The 19014-nt window shown below is 37.3% G+C and overlaps 1 protein-coding gene across 1 annotated transcript in view; it reads left to right on the top strand.

The window, feature by feature from the left end:
• Positions 1–19014, top strand: part of COG3 (component of oligomeric golgi complex 3) — a 33321-nt gene that overhangs the window by 11350 nt on the left and 2957 nt on the right. The window contains 11 exon segments of the mRNA XM_076363622.1: positions 1860–1999; positions 3287–3447; positions 5841–5946; positions 7951–8075; positions 9720–9809; positions 11707–11827; positions 14135–14223; positions 14323–14457; positions 15672–15747; positions 17423–17550; positions 18477–18575. Of these exon segments, the coding sequence (XP_076219737.1) occupies positions 1860–1999; positions 3287–3447; positions 5841–5946; positions 7951–8075; positions 9720–9809; positions 11707–11827; positions 14135–14223; positions 14323–14457; positions 15672–15747; positions 17423–17550; positions 18477–18575 (1270 nt within the window).

Genomic DNA, 19014 nt, shown 5'->3' on the forward strand with positions numbered 1-19014 from the left:
AACAGACCCGTAATACTAGAGCAATTGAGTAGATTATGCCCCTTCTCCAATTGGCTGGTATGTTTTAATAATGATACTTAATCTTGAAATTTGGGCAAGTCGTGTTCCCTTGCTAGGAAGTTCATAAATAAAGTATATTCCTATTAATATAACAGACACACTGGTTTTGAGCGTTGTATTATCTTAAAATCAAGTGCAGCTTGAGTTGAAGAAGTGTAACCTGGAAAAAATACTGTCCACCACCCTCCCTGTCCTCTAAAACTAAAGGAAAACCATAAACGCATAAAGCCTTGCTAGAAATAAGCCATAGTGCCAGAGTAGTAGCAGTCTTTCTCTTTTCTGAGAAATTGAGGTCTTGTGTGGGACATGCTCAGGATTTGAGGTGACCTAACTAAATTGGCTTAAGAACCAATTTAGCTATCTCAGTCCAAATCCTGAAGTAAACATCCCTGATTGAATGAGTGTAAAATGTTGTTCAGACCGAAGTTTTGTCACTATTGTTCTTTACACCAAGAATGAGAATAGACTTCTGATTATTTTTGAATCTTGGTGGAAAGTAGTTACCTCCTTTCGTAAGAACTTGCTTCCCTTTTTTGCTTACATCTAAACAAAATATTTTGAAGAAAATGTTTCAAATAGTAACTACTCTATTAGGTTTTTCTTAGCTGCATAATAAATAGCCTCATTTTTTTTTTCTGAAGTGCTGAGGTGCTCTGAAGACATGAGAGCTAGGTCTCTATGTACAGATAAAAGAGTTTACCAAATATCTAGCCAAGAGTAGAGATCTGAGGTTGACTGTTGTATTTAATAATAAGGCTGTTGAAACTTCCTCCTTTGTTTCTGCTTTTAATGTGGAGAGTTACTGTTTTATCAAGTTGCTTGTAAAGCTATAGAATACAACAGAAGAGACGTTCAAAATGTTTCTTCTGTGGGCATTCTTTTGTGAGCATTTTTGTCCACACTCTGAAAGGAGCTGAAGTGTCCTTGTCCTATTGTCAGACATTCTTTGTGAATTAGGAAAAAAAAAAAATAGTGCAATAAACTCAGCAACTGTACCATGCTGTAAATACCTAAATATTCTTAGTGTTTATATTTCCAAGTCTAACTGGGGAATTACCTGAATTTTCAGCTACTGGCAACAGCATTATTAGCTAATCTGTGATTAGTGAAGGGAGCATTGAGAATGGCAAAAATGCCTAGAATGAATGCTACTGGTGTTTTAACCAAGATACGCATCACTTTGAACAGGAAAGAAAAAAATAAATCAAAGTGGGATTTCTGGTGTTTCATATTGCATTGGTATTGTAACTTCAGTTAGCTTGGAAAGCGTGCCTTGCAATGTTGGAAGTTATTACAGAAAAGGTTACAAAGCTTCTCCTCCTGTGTCCCTCTTCATGTGCTCCTGGTTCTAACAAACTATTGAGGACTTGGAATCAGATGCCTTTTCTCAAAGGGAAACTTGGGGGTATGATTCTGAGCTCAGCAGGAGCATTTCTTTATACAGAAGCCAGGTAAACCAGTTTGCAGTATCTTCCCTTTGTGACAGGTTGAGTTGTTGGTTGGTTTTCTTGTGTTTTTTTTTATTTTATTTTTTTTTATTTTAAAATGAATTCAAAACTGTACCACCATTTTAAGCAGTTGGTATCCTACATCTCTTAAAAGACTTTGTAGGAAATCAGGGGTTTGTGTTTTAAACAGTCCTTTCTTAAGTCTTCTATGACACTGTGTTGCATTGTTTTCTCACCCTTCTTTTAAAAATCTTTGCCATAAAATAATCCATGTTTTTAAAAATCCAGTTTTAGTTTGGTATTGCGGGATCCTGAAAGTGTTTTGCTTTGTTTTATTTTTTTTCTTCATAGTGAACTGTTGGAGAAGTTGTGTCTTTCATTGTATGATGTCCTGAGGCCAATGATCATCCATGTCATTCACTTAGAGACACTTTCTGAACTCTGCGGGATTCTCAAAAATGAGATGCTTGAAGATCATGTACAGAACAATGGTAACTCATAGATGGAACCTGGTTGTTTTTAACTGTCTTCTTAACTGATAAAATTATTAAATTGCATAGGCAAAAAAATCCCTAGATTTTTTTTCTTTCTAATGGGTCTTAAACATGTCAAAGATGAGGGAAGGTTATTTTAAATAAATAATGTTTTTTCACTTATAATAAATGTCTGTATTTATGGGTCTGTGTATACTTCATTTAAATTAATATACTGGTGTTATAGAGTCCTATTTTCTCTAGACTGTACAAATGCAAGCAAGCATCCACCCAGTGTGTATATGTGCACCAGGGTTGATTTAAATGAACTTCTCGAATGAATTGCTTCGCTTGGCCCTGCTAATGCATCATCTGTGTAGAGCTTTCTGCATACGTGATGATAAAACAAAGGAATGCAAACCTGATTTTTTCATTCTCCTTGACATAGTGTTTCCCAGACTACAAATTGTAACTTTAGCAGAGGAGATTCATAGCTGGTAGAGATTTTGGAGCTTTGGAAGTGTTCAGAGCTCATGATCTCATGGAAGTGAGCTGACCATCAGAAAAAAGTCTGGTGTATCATTTCCTTGGTACGACCAATGCATAATGGAATCATTTCACAGTCTTAACCTTGCACCAAGCGATAAACAGAAACCATACTTGGTAGCTGGTATGTAACAGAGCGTAGCTCTTTGTCTCTGAAGCTGTGCCAATATCATGAAGAATTGCTCGTTTTCCTGGAAGTAGAATCATAACACTATTGGGAATGAGGAAAAAAATTGGTGACATAATCTTTCGGTTGATCTTAAGAAGTGACTTTCTACTACTTAAACTCAGGCTGATACAATAGTTCTTAAGCTGGATGTGAGCTGCTTTGGATCACCTGTTCTGGTAGGTAGGCAGATGAGTTAGCTTGTCAACTCCTGACAGTCACACCGCAGGCATTGGCTATGATAGAACCAAAGCACACTGGTTTGGTATCCAGGCAGAAATGCCACTTGACATAACCAAGTCTCAGAGAATTAGAATGCTTAATTCTGACATGGTGTCTGATGTTATCAGTGTGAGATCGCATTTTCACAATCTAATGAAAACTTGGGGAGCTGAAGCAACTGCAATATGGAGTTCAGTAATTCCTTGTTTGTCACAAATTTGTCTGCATGCCACTGTTCCAAAAATAGTCTGACTTCATCTGCAGCAAGCCAGTTTTGTGATGGTTCTATAAGCGATACTTCAAACTTTTGTGTCTATAAGCCTGTTTTGTAATTAAATTAACAAATTTGTGCCTTTTTTTACCTTTGTCAGCTGAACAACTGGGTGCGTTTGCAGCTGGTGTCAAGCAGATGTTAGAAGATGTACAAGAGCGTCTTGTCTACAGGACGCATATTTACATTCAGACAGATATCACAGGCTACAAGCCTGCTCCGGGTGATCTTGCATATCCTGACAAGTTGGAAATGATGGAGGTATAGCATCAGCTTTTTTATTGTCCTTGATTGGTTTTCTTTTTATATGCAGTATATACAATTGTGCAGTATAGTGCTTTGCAGATGGGGTTTTCCAGTTCTTAGGTGTATTTAGTATTACTGGCACTATCAAATTGGCACCTGCTGATTAAATTATGACCCTAAACTAGATGTCAGAGAACACTTCATGGCAAACGCAGTAAAACTGGCAATAGTTCTCATAGTTAACAGTTTTAGCTAGACTTGAAGCTTCTACATTTTCTCTCATAACAGTAAATTTTTATTTACTTTCTTAAGTAGTAGGTATTATCCAGTGTATTTTCTAGTTGAGCTAGAGTTGAAGAGAAGCTTTAGACAGGCACAATTAGCTGCAAGTTTGTTTTCAGAATTACTGGTCAACTAGTGTTTGGTACACATGTGTGTATGCTATGCTCAGACAGTGTGAGGGGAGACTTGCTTGTACCTTTAGATAATTTAACATGTCAGCAATGGTTTCTTTTTCAAGTTCTTACCAGCATTAGCCATTTTTGTAGTCATTCCAAGCCCTTTGAGTCAAATGTTCCTGTTGATGAAAGGAATCAAACTAATTCTACTTACTTTAAAAGTTTAATACTATATTGATGAAAGATTTCAGAATGAAACTACTCACAGAAATAAAAAAGTTGCCGATGAAAGACTTCAAATTGGTTTTTGACTAGAGCAAACTGCATTTGATATGCAACTGAAAGGTAGCGTTCCATGGAAGGGATTATGCATGATAAAGATCCTCCCCAAAAAACTGTTGCCATTCACTTTATAATGAGAAGCCCAAGCTGTCAAAGGATTGAGTTGACTAAGAACAGCAATTCCAACATGGACTGGCAAGATCCAGATTTTATTGCTGTATTCTGTTTTCCATCTATCTACCAGAATAGCTGGTGGTGCTTAGAAAATTGTGGGACTTACTTGCAGCTGACCATTTGGTAGAGAAGCTGTTGTTTGACTTCAGAATCAGAGCATTACTTATATAAAACACAGAAGCTTTATAGCTATATATACATTTTGCTGTGGGCTGGAAGAAATTAACATTGTATAACTGTACCTTATTGTGTCCAGTTCTTGCCTGTAAACAGACAAACACTGTGAGAAACTTCTTAGTACTGAACTCACCTTGCTGTAATCTTGTCTTTATGCATGTCTAAAGCTTTTATTATGTCACAGCTTATGCTTTGGTGATTATAAGGGACATTCATAGGTTTTTAGGAAAGCATTTACAAATCCTGAAGCTAGTGAGTTTGTAGAATACTTGCCCTTTATACTGAAAGTTTAAGGACTAAGAAGCTTTTGACAAAAAAGCAAAAATAGTAATTGAGAAGCCCACCACACGAAATGTAGCTAAATGGGATCACTCCCTTCAGAACAACTAGTGATCAGAAGTTTTACCAGTATAACTGTTAGGAGTGCAGGTTTGTTTGTTTGGTTTGGGGTTTTTTGCTAAAATTGTGTGGATAGAACTGGATTAAAAAAATGATTGTGAGAATTAATGTTAGCTATAACTTCTATAGGCAAGCAATGCAGATACTTAGTCTACACAAGGCCTTATTTTCTAACTAGGGTCCTATGGCTGTTCAGTTAGGAAGAAGACGAAAGTGAGTTTTACAGTTCATACTAAGTTGAGAAATTACGCTGCTCTTTGTATGTCCTTGTAAGACTCCAGTTTTTGCCTGGTTTGAGATTAATTTTGCTACTTGATTGCTTTTAAACCTCAAAACCTTGCTATTTAGAGAGACCTGTCTGAGTAAATGAATTATTAAAATGTTAAAAGCACAGGGCAGAAATATTTCTTGTGATGTTCTGCTCAAATATTAATGCATTTTTTTGCCCATTCTTGCTGCCTTTTGTTGCTTTGAAGCAGACCAAGTAGTGAAAAAGGTTGAAGTGTGGAAGTCTTGAGTAATGTTAGGGGAAAGCTTTTTGTTGAACTCCTGCAGTGAACAAACTAAAGCGTACTTTGGGGCCATCTGCACATATCATTTATAGGAATAAAGCCATCACAGAAATTATCTGTATGAAATCCAAGTGAATGTTGAATTGGGTTCCCCTATTTTGAGCTTTTCTTTCTAGGTGGCTTCACTGATTATTATGTAGAGATCATAAAAACAGGCAAAATGGAAAGAACAGTGCTTTACACAGATCTGTGTAATACTTGTGAATCTTAAATTGATGTTTCTGCTACTGTTTTGGAAACATCTGTCTTTATTCCTTTCAATGTCTTTGAAACACTGGGGAGCTTAGTGTAGCTGACTCCTTTTGCAACTTAGTATGCTTTTCTCTATTGTAATCAAAGCAGCATAATGCTGCTTAAATAAAGGAGGAAAAAAACCTAATTTTTTGTGGTATATTTTCTTCTGCAGCAAATTGCACAGACTTTAAAAGAGGAACAGAAGAAGCTGCCATCTGAAGCTTCGTTTTCAGATGTCCGGCTAGAAGATCCCGAGTCCTGCAGCTTAGTTAAATCTGGTATGAAATATATCTCATGTTGTCAAATTAATGCATAAAGCTCACGGAGAGTGAGCATTAACTTGAACCATGAGTGAGAAACTTGCATGTGTCTTAAAGGGTTGTTTTCCTAGAGAAATTAATAAGAGATTTTGAGAGGTGAACTTTGTCTCAGGGTTCTTACAACTTTTTTTTTTAATGAGAAACAACTTAATCTTGTTCTTTTGGTGGCATTTCTTTGTGCTTCCAGTGCAATCCATTCTGTGAAGCAACTACTTTTGTAGCTGAGAGCATCTATTGTACTTTGTATAAAACTGAGCTTCTGTATTCTTTACTGCAAAGTAGCCCTTACCATCAAGATGTGTACTTAAGGATGCTACTGTTTGTTAGCTGTGCTGAGATGAGAAGGGTCATTTGGTGTGTCAGGCATGTCTCTTAAATGAATGCTTTGAGCATCTGGGAGTGTCTTTGTGTATGCCTTTACCTGGGAAGGCAACTTCTTCCTTTGAATGTGTTTCTACTTACTGAAACCAGTTAGTAATTTTAGCTGTTTACAATAATTCAGAATATAGTCTTTGACTCTTTAAATATGTGAGCCATGTGCCTGTAAATTGCAGTGAATTGGAAGCAAATTCCATGAAATGTGGCTCTCTTGATGCCAGTCATTTGAGTATTACAACTCTTTTAAGTTTTTGTCTAAGATCCATGAAGAATTTCTCCCTTTATTTTATTATTGATCAGAATGGCACAGTGTTATTTTTCCCAGCAGCACCTTTCTCAGTTCTTTGTCAGTTGTTTCTCATATTCCTTTTGATTACCTGGTAGTTTCTTGCTTTTGGCTTCCAAGGCCTGCAAAGGTCTTTCTGGCTGTTTTTAGCTGGACTCCACAAATCCCATTGAGAGTGGAGTTCATCTTGCTTCAAGCCAGTTGTGTGGCATTCACAAGTCCTGTAAATCCCACCTGCACTCAGGAGGCAGAAGGAACCTATATGGTGTAATTTGAAGAGAAGTGTCTGAGATAATTGGGATTGTTTGCCCTTCAAAGGTGCCTTTCTCCATTTCAGTGCCCGCAGGAGTAGCTGAACTGACTAATAAATAGCCTAGGAACCTCAAAGTGACAACTAAGGTCTTACAGGTCTTCTAATTACTGTGAGAATAAATCTATTGTTGCAAAAGGTAGAAAGATATTGCTGAATTATTTTAGGCAATTCCTGCACTGATCACACAAACACGTCACAAGTGCTTATTCCATAATTAGGTAAAACTTTAAAAATGTTACTTTTTTGAATGGTTGCTAATTGGAATCAGAGTTCTGATGATACTGACTCAGCTGTTTCCCAGGATTTAAGGACAAAATGAAAATAATACAAGACTTCTGTCTATCAGGTGTTGTGAAAATTCATTTTGAGCATACAGAATTATTACGAAGGTTACCTAGGAGGAACACGTTTTTATGTTTACAACCCCCTCATGACAAAATTGTTTTTGTCATTATTTTTGCGGTTATTAACACGATGTTTAAACCCTACACTTTCTGCAACTGTTTAATCCATGTAGGATTATCCCCAGGAGAAAGTAAAGCATGAAGAAGTAAAACTGATGGAATGTTGTTTTTTTTTCCTTTTTTTTCTGAGCATCTTCTGTAGTTCCATGATCACTAACCATTTTTTTTTTTCTTTTTTCTCCTGTGCCTTTTTTTTCAGTAATTCTTTGATCATTTCAGCTGTTCAGCTAAGTGTGGGGGGTGTCATTGGAGACATGCCTGTAAAACTAACTCATTAAAAAAGGTCGAGCTGGGCCATCTCTGAAAGAGAATTCATGTCTTTCACAGCCATGTGCTCTATACACATCAGAAATCTAGTACTGACCTGCACAGAGGAATTAAAAAACACCCTAACCTGTTCAGGTGTAATAAAATGTCTTATTACTGTGGAGTCAGTATAAAGTGCAGTCGATATTGCAGTCTCCTTCAGTTGAAAGGACAGATGGGCAAGTTTTTCATGTGTGTATTTTACTTTTAAACAGGTTCAGCAGAATCCCTTAATCCCAGGCACCAGACCACGATTTCACCAGCAGATCTGCATGGAATGTGGTATCCTACTGTCAGAAGGACTCTAGTGTGTCTCTCCAAACTGTACAGATGTATAGACGTATGCAAAAATTTCTTTATCTAATTTTTTTAAGTGAAGTTATGAAGTGTGTAGCACCATGTCTAAATATTTTAATGTAAATTAGGAATGGACAATTACTGGCCTCTGTTATCTCTTAGTCTTTTTGCTGCTATCTTTATGTAAAACAAGTGAAGTGACAAATTTAGCTCATCATTTCCAAGACAACTTTGTATTTGTAGAATTAGAAAAAAGTCACTGGTTTGTACATCTGTTGCTTTTGCTATTACTGAAATACTTCAGTGTCTGATGCTCAAGATACTTATCGCACCAAAGTTGAGGAGTGAATGGGACAGGAAAGAATAGAAAGTTCTGGGTCGATTACAGAGAATGATCTTATTGCTGAAATTACTGGGTGAATGTGTTTCTTGCTATGTGCTTTGCAGGACATCAGACACGGTGATGTTTCTGGTCATAAAAATGGTGACTCTACTACTTCTATATTTTGGAAATGTTATCAAAAATTTTTTGTGGCACATCTTTTGACCTTCTAAAATGTAGGAGACATTTCCAAAGTTTAAGACAGTAGGAATCTTCATGTCTAACAGAAACAAAAGCGGTGTTTACTTCACAAGTATTTTGAGACTTGCCCTTTAGAATCTGATTTATGCCTGTCACCTAAGAGCATAAAAGGCTAATAAGTCTCTGAGAAACATAATGCGAGTGTTTTTGCTTTTCTGTACGTGTTGTATCTTTATTAGATACGTTTAATGCATTTCAAAATATCTTTGATAGGTGTTATGTGAAACTGCTACCAAGATGCTATTTGCTTAAAAAGAAGCTGGAAAATATTAATACTTTATTGCTTAATATATCAATCTCATTAAAGATAAATGAATATTTGCTCTTGTTTTCAGCTAGACCTTTGGAGATGAGGTCGTTTTTGCGTTGTTTGCAAGGCTCATTTATAGTGTGTCTGCGCAGTGATTTATTTATTTTTTCACTGGGATATTCTAGCAGAACTGGTATGCCTTGCCTGCACCCTGTAGGTAGGAAAAAAAATGAATGAAGTGGCACTGGCAAGTCTTGGGGCAGTCAGGGCTCTCATGTACTACCTTGGAGGTGAGCTGTGTTCCTACAGCTAGCTCAGCTGTATGATCTAGTTGCTGCAGCTTAATGAGTTACTCTGTGTCACCTGGGCCATGGCAGCTGTCATGTTTGTTTACTAACCTGCTGCAAATGTGAGGTAATTTGAGTTTGCTTGAGGTTAAGCTCACTCGAATGATCTCATGTCTATTGCAAGTATAAATTGCACACACAGATAGTTACCCTGACACATGAAGTGTCTAGTCGGGTTACCCAGTAATCATCGTTCGTGCCGTTAGCTGTGAATGCATTAGGCGTCACTGACCATGTCACCACCTGGGTGCAAATTCAGAGGCGGAGGGTGAAGAGGGCATGCTTGAGTGCATACCCGTACCCAGTCTAACTAAGTGCTGTAGCAAGCTTCTACGTATGAATGCGCCATCCTGTCTTACTGCATTTAGATGACATGTTTGTAGCTAACTACTCTAGAGTTTTATGTGCTGGTAAGCACATCCTTCACAAAACTACAGGTCTTAAATTCTGCTAAAGCTTTGCCAACACCTTTTTTTTTTTTCCCGTCTGATTTCCTCTTCCCTGCAGAGGGCAGTGTTTCAGGGATTATCGCAAGAGGCCCTATCTGCCTGCATCCGCTCGCTGCTGGGAGCTGCTGATTCTATCAGCAAAAACAAGGTCAGAATCTGCTTTGGGTTTGATTTCTTTTTTTCACCCCCTGCGTACCTAAAGCCATGAAGCAGTTGTTCAGAATTCCATTGAAATCTCAGTGAAAGCATGTTGCTCTGCCCTCAGAGACCTGATGGATTTGCCAGCTTTTAGTTACGGTTAATGTATTGTAAAGCAAAGATAATGATTCACATGCTAGCCTATCTGAAAAGGTGGAATACAAATCGTAGCAATCGTCCTTACAGGCTGCTCTAACTCATGTGAATTCAGTCAAGTGATACCTAAAGAAAAATTTCTGCTACAAGTTTCTGCTCCCTATATTTGTTTTCACTGCCTGTTACTCTTTTCTCTTTTTCTCTGCCTCCATTGTTTGAATTTTCAAAAATCTTTCTAAGTATTAAAGTCACTGGGAAGATTTGTTAAGTATTTTCCGCTCAGAACCGTCTATTATCAAAAGGTTTGATCTGGTGTGTTGCTCAGAGTTCAATGCAGTTTCATCAAGTCATTTTAACTTTGTTACTTTAAGTAGTTGGAGTAAACCTTCTTTTTTCCTGTCACAGTTCCTTTAATACAAATACTGTAGTAATTTGCTAATTCCTAACAGCCAGGAAGTGAATTTTTTTTTTTAAAAAAGGAAAGTCTTAGTAGGCTAAAATTGTTGGATTTGTATAAGCAGTAAATATTTAGTAATGAAAGAAGTTTTAGTTGCTATTAGAAATGAAGAGCTGTTTTGAAGTATTTCTTTTGAGTGTCCTTTGAAAAATATCTGTTAAATGTAGTATCTTTAAAAAGAAATTCAAACCGCGTTTCCTTCTCGCTTGAGCAGATAACTATTTCATATGTAATTGATTCAGAGTTCTACAGTTAATTATCCATTCCAGCACTGTATATTGGGTCAGCATTGACTTTAAGTATTGCAGAGAATGAAACTCATCCCATAGTGAACCCTTGATAGGTTGGCCCAGGACTAGGATCTGTACCACTTCGTTCTTGACACGTGTTAATTTAATGTTATCTGGTGAAATCGTGCATGTAATAATAGAATAAAAAAACCTCAAGAAACCCTTCCACCACTTATTTTCAGTAAACATTTCTATTTGTTAAAACTGCAGATTTAAATCTAACTTCTTCTTTACTGTTTTATTTAACATTATATCAAGGAAAGTTTTCTGTTCCAGCTTGCAAAAGCAAATTTGAATTCTTGAGTCTTCCTCCATTTACCTCAATGAGCCATGAACTTCAAAGATTAAAAGCAGCATGCAGTACAAAGCACATAGCTAAAATAGCAAGCAGTGCAAAACTGATCGTCTCAGTGGTGTGAACTTGGCCTTGTTTTATTCTTTGTATCTTTGCTGTACTGTTTAGAAATTAACCAAGCTTTGTGTTTAATGACATAAGAAAAATGCCTTGTAAGACCTTCGCACAATGCCACAGTTCATCAAGGTTATTGCAGAAACATTAACTGTTTGGCTTTTTTTTAATCATCGTAATGATTAAAAAAAATTTAGAACCTTGTGTTTTTTAACTATAAATTATATGAATTACATTAAATAATTCCTGGCTCTTATGAAGAATAAGTTTGTGTCTTTGAAATAATGGATACCTGTATTTAATGTGGACATTTAGTGATATGGCTGTGTAATCTAATTTTTCTAAGAAATGTGAATAAAGTCTGCTTCTGTAGAGCAATGTGTTAGGAACAGTACAGAAGTGGGATTTGTTGATCCCAGAGTGTAGTTAATGGCACTACAGACTAATGGAAAAAGCTTGTTAGTAAGATTATTAGTATTAATTTTGTTATAGGAAGTAACTAATAAAAGTAGAGGTGTTGAAACTTTGCTCTTCATTTAATTGTGGGGGTTTTTTTTAACATGTAATGCATGTTCTTTCTCTTGTTGTGCTGTAGACCCAGGTTGATGGACAGCTTTTCTTAATAAAACACCTTTTGATTCTTCGTGAACAAATTGCTCCTTTCCACACTGATTTCACCATTAAGGAAATTTCCCTGGACCTTAAGAAAACTAGAGGTACTAAACAGCTGCTGGCTACAGAATGGGATGGGATTGTCCTCCCTTAATGTGCCAGCAAAAGTTCTGGGTTTATTTTATGTTCACTTGCAATGACCTGTTCGCTTGTTCTAATCTCTTGCTTTGTTCTTACCTTCTCTGAAAAAAGCCAAAACCAGTCTCTTATTCAGGGTGATTCAAAATATATCTAACATTCTTTATTTTTGTATGAAACGCATTTGACTGCTTTTTGCTGCTGACCTAACTTATTTATCCAGTCCTTTTTAAGAACAGCTAAATAATCTACATTTCTATTGCACCGAGATGTCTTTTCCCTTTTCTGACCCTTTAAAGGAATATCTTTTGCTACCACTGTTTAGTAGGAGAATTTAACAATATGTAGTTGACTTGTCTAGATTTCCTAGACCTTTCTGTGAGGTTTTGTTTTGGAAAGGATTTCTTACGTTGCAAGTTCAATAAGCAGTATTGTTGAATAGTTTTATGTAGCAAATGTGTCTGTTGTAGGAAGGGAAGATAGAGAGTAGTGGCCATGGTCATGATTTTTAAAATTGTACTATGGTTCCTTTGTAAAATGCAGAAAAAAAACCTCTCAATACAAAAGTGAACTGTCATGCACTTGTCAAGTTTATAAAGATAATGGGGGAAAAATAATTGGAAGCATGTCAAGTTTTTCTTCTTCCATTCCAGAAGAGAAAGGTGAAGAAATAACTTTTCTTTCCTGCCATCTCATATGCTGCTGTTTTAACTCTGAAGCAAGCAATTCTTACACTAACCATTTCACCTGTTGCATTTGAACATCAATGAAACCTCCTACCTGTTGAGTAGTTTCTAGTTGACTGGAGGTTAAAGGGCAAATACATCCTTTTGGTGTCTTGTCCTGGCTGACACACAAGTTTGTTCTCCATCTTCATTTAACTGAATAAATTTTTGTGCCAGCCAGTGCTTTGCAGATGGTAGTGGTAAGTACTGGAAAACGCTTTCTTTATATTGGGTGGTGGCGGTGGTGTTGAAAAGGTGTACGTTGTGCTTAATTCTTAATGTAGTGTAGCATAGGCCAGTAGGGCTTTTATATTTGGGGTGAGTTGTAGAAGAAAAATAACATGGCTAATAGTTTTACCATGTTCTAGCCAAGCTTTCTGCACATAGATTTAAGATTTAATTTGGGATTTATAGGCAAAGGGACACTGCTTAATGTAAAAGTCATGCTTCCGCCCAATTTTTTTTAAAGTAGTATAATGCTAAGGTTCATGTAATGGATGTATGCAGTGGAGAGAAGTGACTTTCACACTGACTAGCTCATAGGCTTCTAATCAAGAACTTAGGCTCTTTTTGGAATCAGTGAAGTTTCTGGGAAATAATTCAGAGAACAAAATGAATCTTTCTCTGCGGCCTCCTTTAACTGCATAGGAATGCAGATTCTTAGTTCAGTGCAAAACCTACGTGCCTACATATCTGGTATTCCCTTGTTGTTTAATGCCTTTGACAGCACTTCATTTAACTCTTACGTCTTGTTTCCCTCCCATTGTTTTATACAGCAAGAGGGGTGCAGAATTGCTTTTGAAATGGAAAAAAAAAAAGCAGATGGATGTGTAGGATGATAAATGAATGACATTAGGTCAATAAGCCATACTGAAACTGTAGTGATAATTTTCTTCTTCCCAATTTGACTAGATTTCAGGTTGACAACATCCTGTTAACACTATAGGAGTAATTTCAGTATCTTATGTTAATTACAGATATTGTTGCTTTTCCTTCTTGGGATGTCTGTGGAGACATGAGTCTATAACAAAACATCAAGGTTGATGTTTAGTCCTAACTAAAATAATTAAGCACAGAGGAAAAGAGTGTCAGTTCTAAGTTATTTCATGCAACTGTACTTGGTTTTCCCAGGCAACGTGGGCCAAATTTTGCATATCGTTCGTAAATGCTTAACTACATAGCTTATGTAAAAGTCTTTCACTTGTAGGTATAGTTACAAAAGGAAAAGAGCTCACACAATTTGCGTGCTGATAGCGCTACAGCTAGTATCAGTCACTTCTTAGGTTCATGTAATGTATTTATCTGTTTAGACTGTGCAACTGTTAGATTCAGGTTTACCATAGGTGCAATTAAAAAATAGTGGATCAAGCTTTGTGTACTTCTGTGCATGTGCACTTTGTGCATCCACACCTAGCGGTAGTGGAATCATTAATGTTACAGTCCTAATCATGCTAGGCCATTTTTTATGCGTAAATGAGTGATTAAAGTTTTTAATTCCTGGAGCTGAATCCCATTGACTTACAGCGTGAGTGACTTTCTGATTCACAGATGCAGCATTTAAAATCCTGAACCCTAAAACAGTTTCAAGATTTTTTAGACTAAACAGCAACAACGCCTTGATACAGTTCTTACTGGAGGTAATATGGAGTCTTACTGCATTAAGAAAAATTGGGTCATTTAAGTGGGTGGTGATCTCTGGCAAATAAAAAGGAGAGAATTGTTGTCTTCTGTTCAAGGGTACTCCAGAAATCAGAGAACATTATATCGACTCTAAGAAAGATGTAGATCGTCATCTGAAATCAGCGTGTGAGCAGTTTATTCAGCAGCAAACCAAACAGTTTATAGAACAGCTGGAGGAGTTCATGACAAAGGTACAAACGTATATTTGTTAACCTAACTGAAATACTGGTAGGACAAGGGAATTAGTATTTAAATTGGGTATAGGAGAAGCTGCTAGTTCTGTCTGATTAGCTGAAGATGATGGCATTTCCCATTATAAGGTCGTGCTTCCTTTTAAGTTCCAACAACAATTTTCCAGGCATTTTTGAGATTAATGGATTAAAGGAACATGACATAGTTTGTTTTTAAAAGCAGCCCTTATGCTTTTCGGTCAAGAAGCTTTAATGTTTCATTGAGTTGAAACAGGTCTGTGAAAGTTGGCAGGAGCTTTTCTGTTTGCAGGAAAACTCCTACGTTGACTGAATTCATAAGTCTTCAAAAACAATCTTGGGTCACGTGTATTCTTGAGGGAGGTCTTAGAGTATGGCTGTGAAGTGTGTTAAAAGTTTCTGTTCTCAGCATATTTTACACCAGTGAGGTGCTTGCTGAGCAGGACTTTCCTCCCAAGTTCTGTTTGTGACAGAAATTCCTGATAAAAGTTGGTCAGAAAGATTAGGCATCCTAGGGGATAGAAACAAAAAAGATGTCTTGTTACAACACACTTCTTTCTAGAACTTGCTCTAGAGCTCAGGATTTCTAGGCATCTTGAGAAAACCACACAGCAGGATCTGTTACTTCTGGAAAATGAAAAGTGTGATGTGGATCCTTATGTACTGAGAATAAGTGGCATGACATCTCAGAAACTGAGGCTACAGCATTGCATGGACATCACAAATATCCCAGCTGCTGTTTTTTGAGAATTTAGAAGATTACAGTATTAAATTTACCGATGCCTGTCATGTTGGGGTGAGGAGCCAGTGGCATGCCTAAAATATAGATGGGTAACTGGTGAGGTTGATAGATTGTCCAAGTGATCCCGGTGATTCATTGGGAATCCGGGGAGTTTGGCTAACCTGCTTAAGTATAAATCTCTTTTGAGGTTTTGTATCCTTAGGTGCCTAAGCGTCTTTGTAAATTTAATCCCATTTTGAATTTTACTTTCAAGAAGTGGTCATGGTTGTAGTTTTGAATTGCATTTCTGTCAAGCTGCTTTCCCTGTATGTTGTTAAGTCAGGGCATGGCAGAGAGAGAGCAGGGGAGATTCCGTACACTGCAGTATCTACGAGACTTGTGCAATTGTTACTTGGTCACTTTGTTGTGAATTCAAGTGAAAGAAACATCATTTTGTTGATTGTACTTGTTTCAGGTAGCTGCTTTAAAAACAATGGCCACTCAAGGAGGTCCCAAGTACAGCCTTTCGCAGCAACCTTGGGCACAACCAGGTATTTGCTGTTTTATATTCACGCTAACTCTGAGGTGCTTGTAGGCTAATAAAGCCATGATCATTTACTACTTTGAGACTTCTTCTAAAAACTTCTCATCAAATGAAGAAAAAGACCCTTTCCATTCACCATTTTTGGTAGAGCAATATAAGCTGCATTATGTGGGGCTCAAGTATTTCAGAATGTCATTTGTCTCTGTGCCTGACTTCTAAAACATAGGAATCTGAAAAGCTGGCCAGATTAATTTGAACTGTGAGACTGTGATTGATTTGGAAAAATTTGAAGTACCTAAGAACTGCCTACCCTTTTCTTGAAAATCCTGGCTTCCATTTTTACTTGTGTGCTAGTTTAAATGTCTTAAGATACCTCTAAATCAAAACATGACAAACTTCAGAGTATGTATTTAATTGGCGCAGTAGATGAATGATGGGTATTTCTCAAGCTGTGACTGTTCTTGCATGAAAACAGCATTTCCCCAGCTGCATACGGAATGTGCTTAAGGAATTATTTGATTACATTAAGATAAAGCTTTTGCTTTTGTAGGAAAAAATGAATCTGCATTGAAGCTTTTATTGTCTGTACACTTGGTACCTACTTCCTTTTCAGTTTTCTGTCACTATGCAAAAATGGAATCTAGCTTTGTTTCCCTCTTCTTAAGAATTCAAATATGAATGCTTCGTAGGAACATTTGGAGTAGTTTGGATGTTCCTGGGTTGTTTTGCTCTTCACATTACAAAGTTGTGCTTCTGGGTGACACTGAGAAATCTGACTATTCCAATTCATACATTGGAACCTTCTGTTGCATCATGTTCTTAAAATGCGAAGCCAGCCACGTTCATTCATAATTCAGTGCTGCTCCGTGGGTCAGATGCTCTCAAGGGCTAACTTGAGCTTCTACTTAACATCTCATGCTTCTTCAGGAGTATTTTAATGTTTGTTTGGAGAGAATTATGTGTGTAGAGGCAGATCTAAGCAGAGCTTCTGCTGTTTCTTGGAGTCATTTGTCTGGGAAGCAAGAGTAGGCAGAAAATTTAGATACAGTAGAAATTGAGGAGAAAAAAAAATAAACATAGTATATTAACTTTGGTACTTTAAAGCTACAAAATGTATTTTTCCCCTGCCCTTTAAGCAAAAATCTTGTAAAATCATTAAAATACCTAGCAATAAAGAAGGAAGGTCTTGCCTGAGAGAGGATTCCTGCCTGGTTGATTCGAAATCCAGATGGCTGTGCAGCCTTTCTTCTTACAGACGTGGCCTGTGGTCAGTAAGGAGAATTTGTGATATGCTGTTCTCTTTACTAGCCCTGTTTATTTCCCAGCAGGTTTTTTTCCAGGCAAGTTTTCTAGGGGGGGAGCCTATGTAGAACTTTGTTGCTGTTGGAAGGCTGTGACTTCAGGAATCTCAGGAGGATGTGGTAGCTTGCAGAAATGGGTTGGATGCATTTTCTGCAGGGAAAGAAGAGGGGCTGATGTCTTGAGTAGGTCCCAAAAGAAAAGGCATGTTGTGGTCATATGATGGGTTGATGCTGCACAGCCCAGTCACCCCCTCTTTCCCTTTCACTCAACCCTGTGGTTATGGTCAGCCCCAGTAAAGTGGAGCTGATTATTCTGGAGTGTAGATTTCAACTAGCAGGATGTCATTTTAGCCTTTTAAGCATGTTTTCTTTTACTTTCAGCAAAGATCAACGATCTGGTCTCTTCCACTTATAAGACAATAAAAACAAAGCTGCCATCGACCTTACGAAGCATGTCGTTATACTTGTCCAATAAAGATACAGAATTAATTTTGTTTAAGCCAGTTAGGGTGAGTATTGCTAGATGTACTTCAGCATGTTTTCCTATAGGTGTTGGGCCTTCATTTAGTTAAAGAATTTAAATACATTTTGTGGGATCGTTCACCTTATATTTCTGTGTGTGTATGGTTATATGTATAATATATCTATATAACTGTATGTATGCATATATTTATAAGTGTATATATACAGACACACATACATAAACATATCTCTATATCTGTAGAGTTATTCTAGGCTACCAGTCCAGCCAGTAAACATGTGACAATTACCATGCACATGTAATAGTGAACAGACTATTACAGTCAATGCGTTGTCCCTGATCTGAGAAGCCTGTTGAAAAGACAGGTGAAATGAAAAAAAAAACCAAAAACCCACAAAACTAAAAATCTAGCAAAATGTTTTATAATGATATGTTTAAGCATAAAAAAAAAGCTGTCCTGCTCTCCCTTGTATTCAGCCTACATAACACACACACGTGTTACAGGGAAGCAACTAATTCTGTTCATTCTGCACATCTTCCAGTCAGCACCATATGAGCTACTGTAAAGAAAACTAACTCTGTCCCAGCCAAAACCAGTACAACTTGGTCAGTTACGCGTGGGCAGAAGCACTGGAGGCAGAGAGGATGAGATAGATTCAATGGGAGACCCACTGTAAACCCACCAGAAAGAACCAAGCTTGAGTTTTAAGCTTCCAGGTTAAGTCAGTAGGACTCGGTGTTTCATCTTAGCTGAAGTTTTTATCTCACAGCCAACACGGGTTCCTTGTGGCTGTTTTGGGCCTTGTTTTAAAAGAAAAGCTGTTAAAGCTCGACTGCTTCTCCCTAGTGGTCACTTCAGTAGCTATTCCATGTACGTTGTGCTTATTCTGGTTCATGTTTGAGATGGTGGTGTGTTTTTTTTAATATTGACTTTTTTCTTCTTTCCTTTAAAAGAATAACATTCAGCAAATGTTCCAGAAACTCCATGCTGTGTTAAAGGAAGAATTTAGTAATGAAGATCTCCAGATCATAGCTTGTCCTTCAATGGAACAGGTATATATTGAGGCTCCCTGTTTTATCAGTTGCTCTTTCATGTGACTGGCTTTTTTTAAACATTAATTTTTCATTTTCAGTATTTTCAGTGTTCAGAATCCTTATTTATTTATTTATTATCCCTCTTAGTCCTGGATGCTTAAACTCAGGGCTTCATCTGAACTCTAGGCTCTCAGCTAAAAGGGGGTTTTGTTTGGTTTTCCTAATGAATATCCAGTAGAGTTGTTAAACTGAAGGTGGTGACCGATGTTGCTGGGGATGGAGTTGTACAACGTCATGGCAGAGTCTTGCCGTTTCTGGGCATTGTCTTTTCGGAGAGATATCAAAGCTGGTGAATACACATTAAAAAAGCCTCTGCGTGTGAGGGCAGTCTTGCTTCTGACAAATACAGGAAGTGGCAACTTTTACATTTAGGAAGCATGAGAAAGAATTACAAGGG

The sequence above is a fragment of the Aptenodytes patagonicus genome, chromosome 1, assembly GCF_965638725.1.
Source record: "Aptenodytes patagonicus chromosome 1, bAptPat1.pri.cur, whole genome shotgun sequence".
NCBI lineage: Eukaryota > Metazoa > Chordata > Aves > Sphenisciformes > Spheniscidae > Aptenodytes > Aptenodytes patagonicus.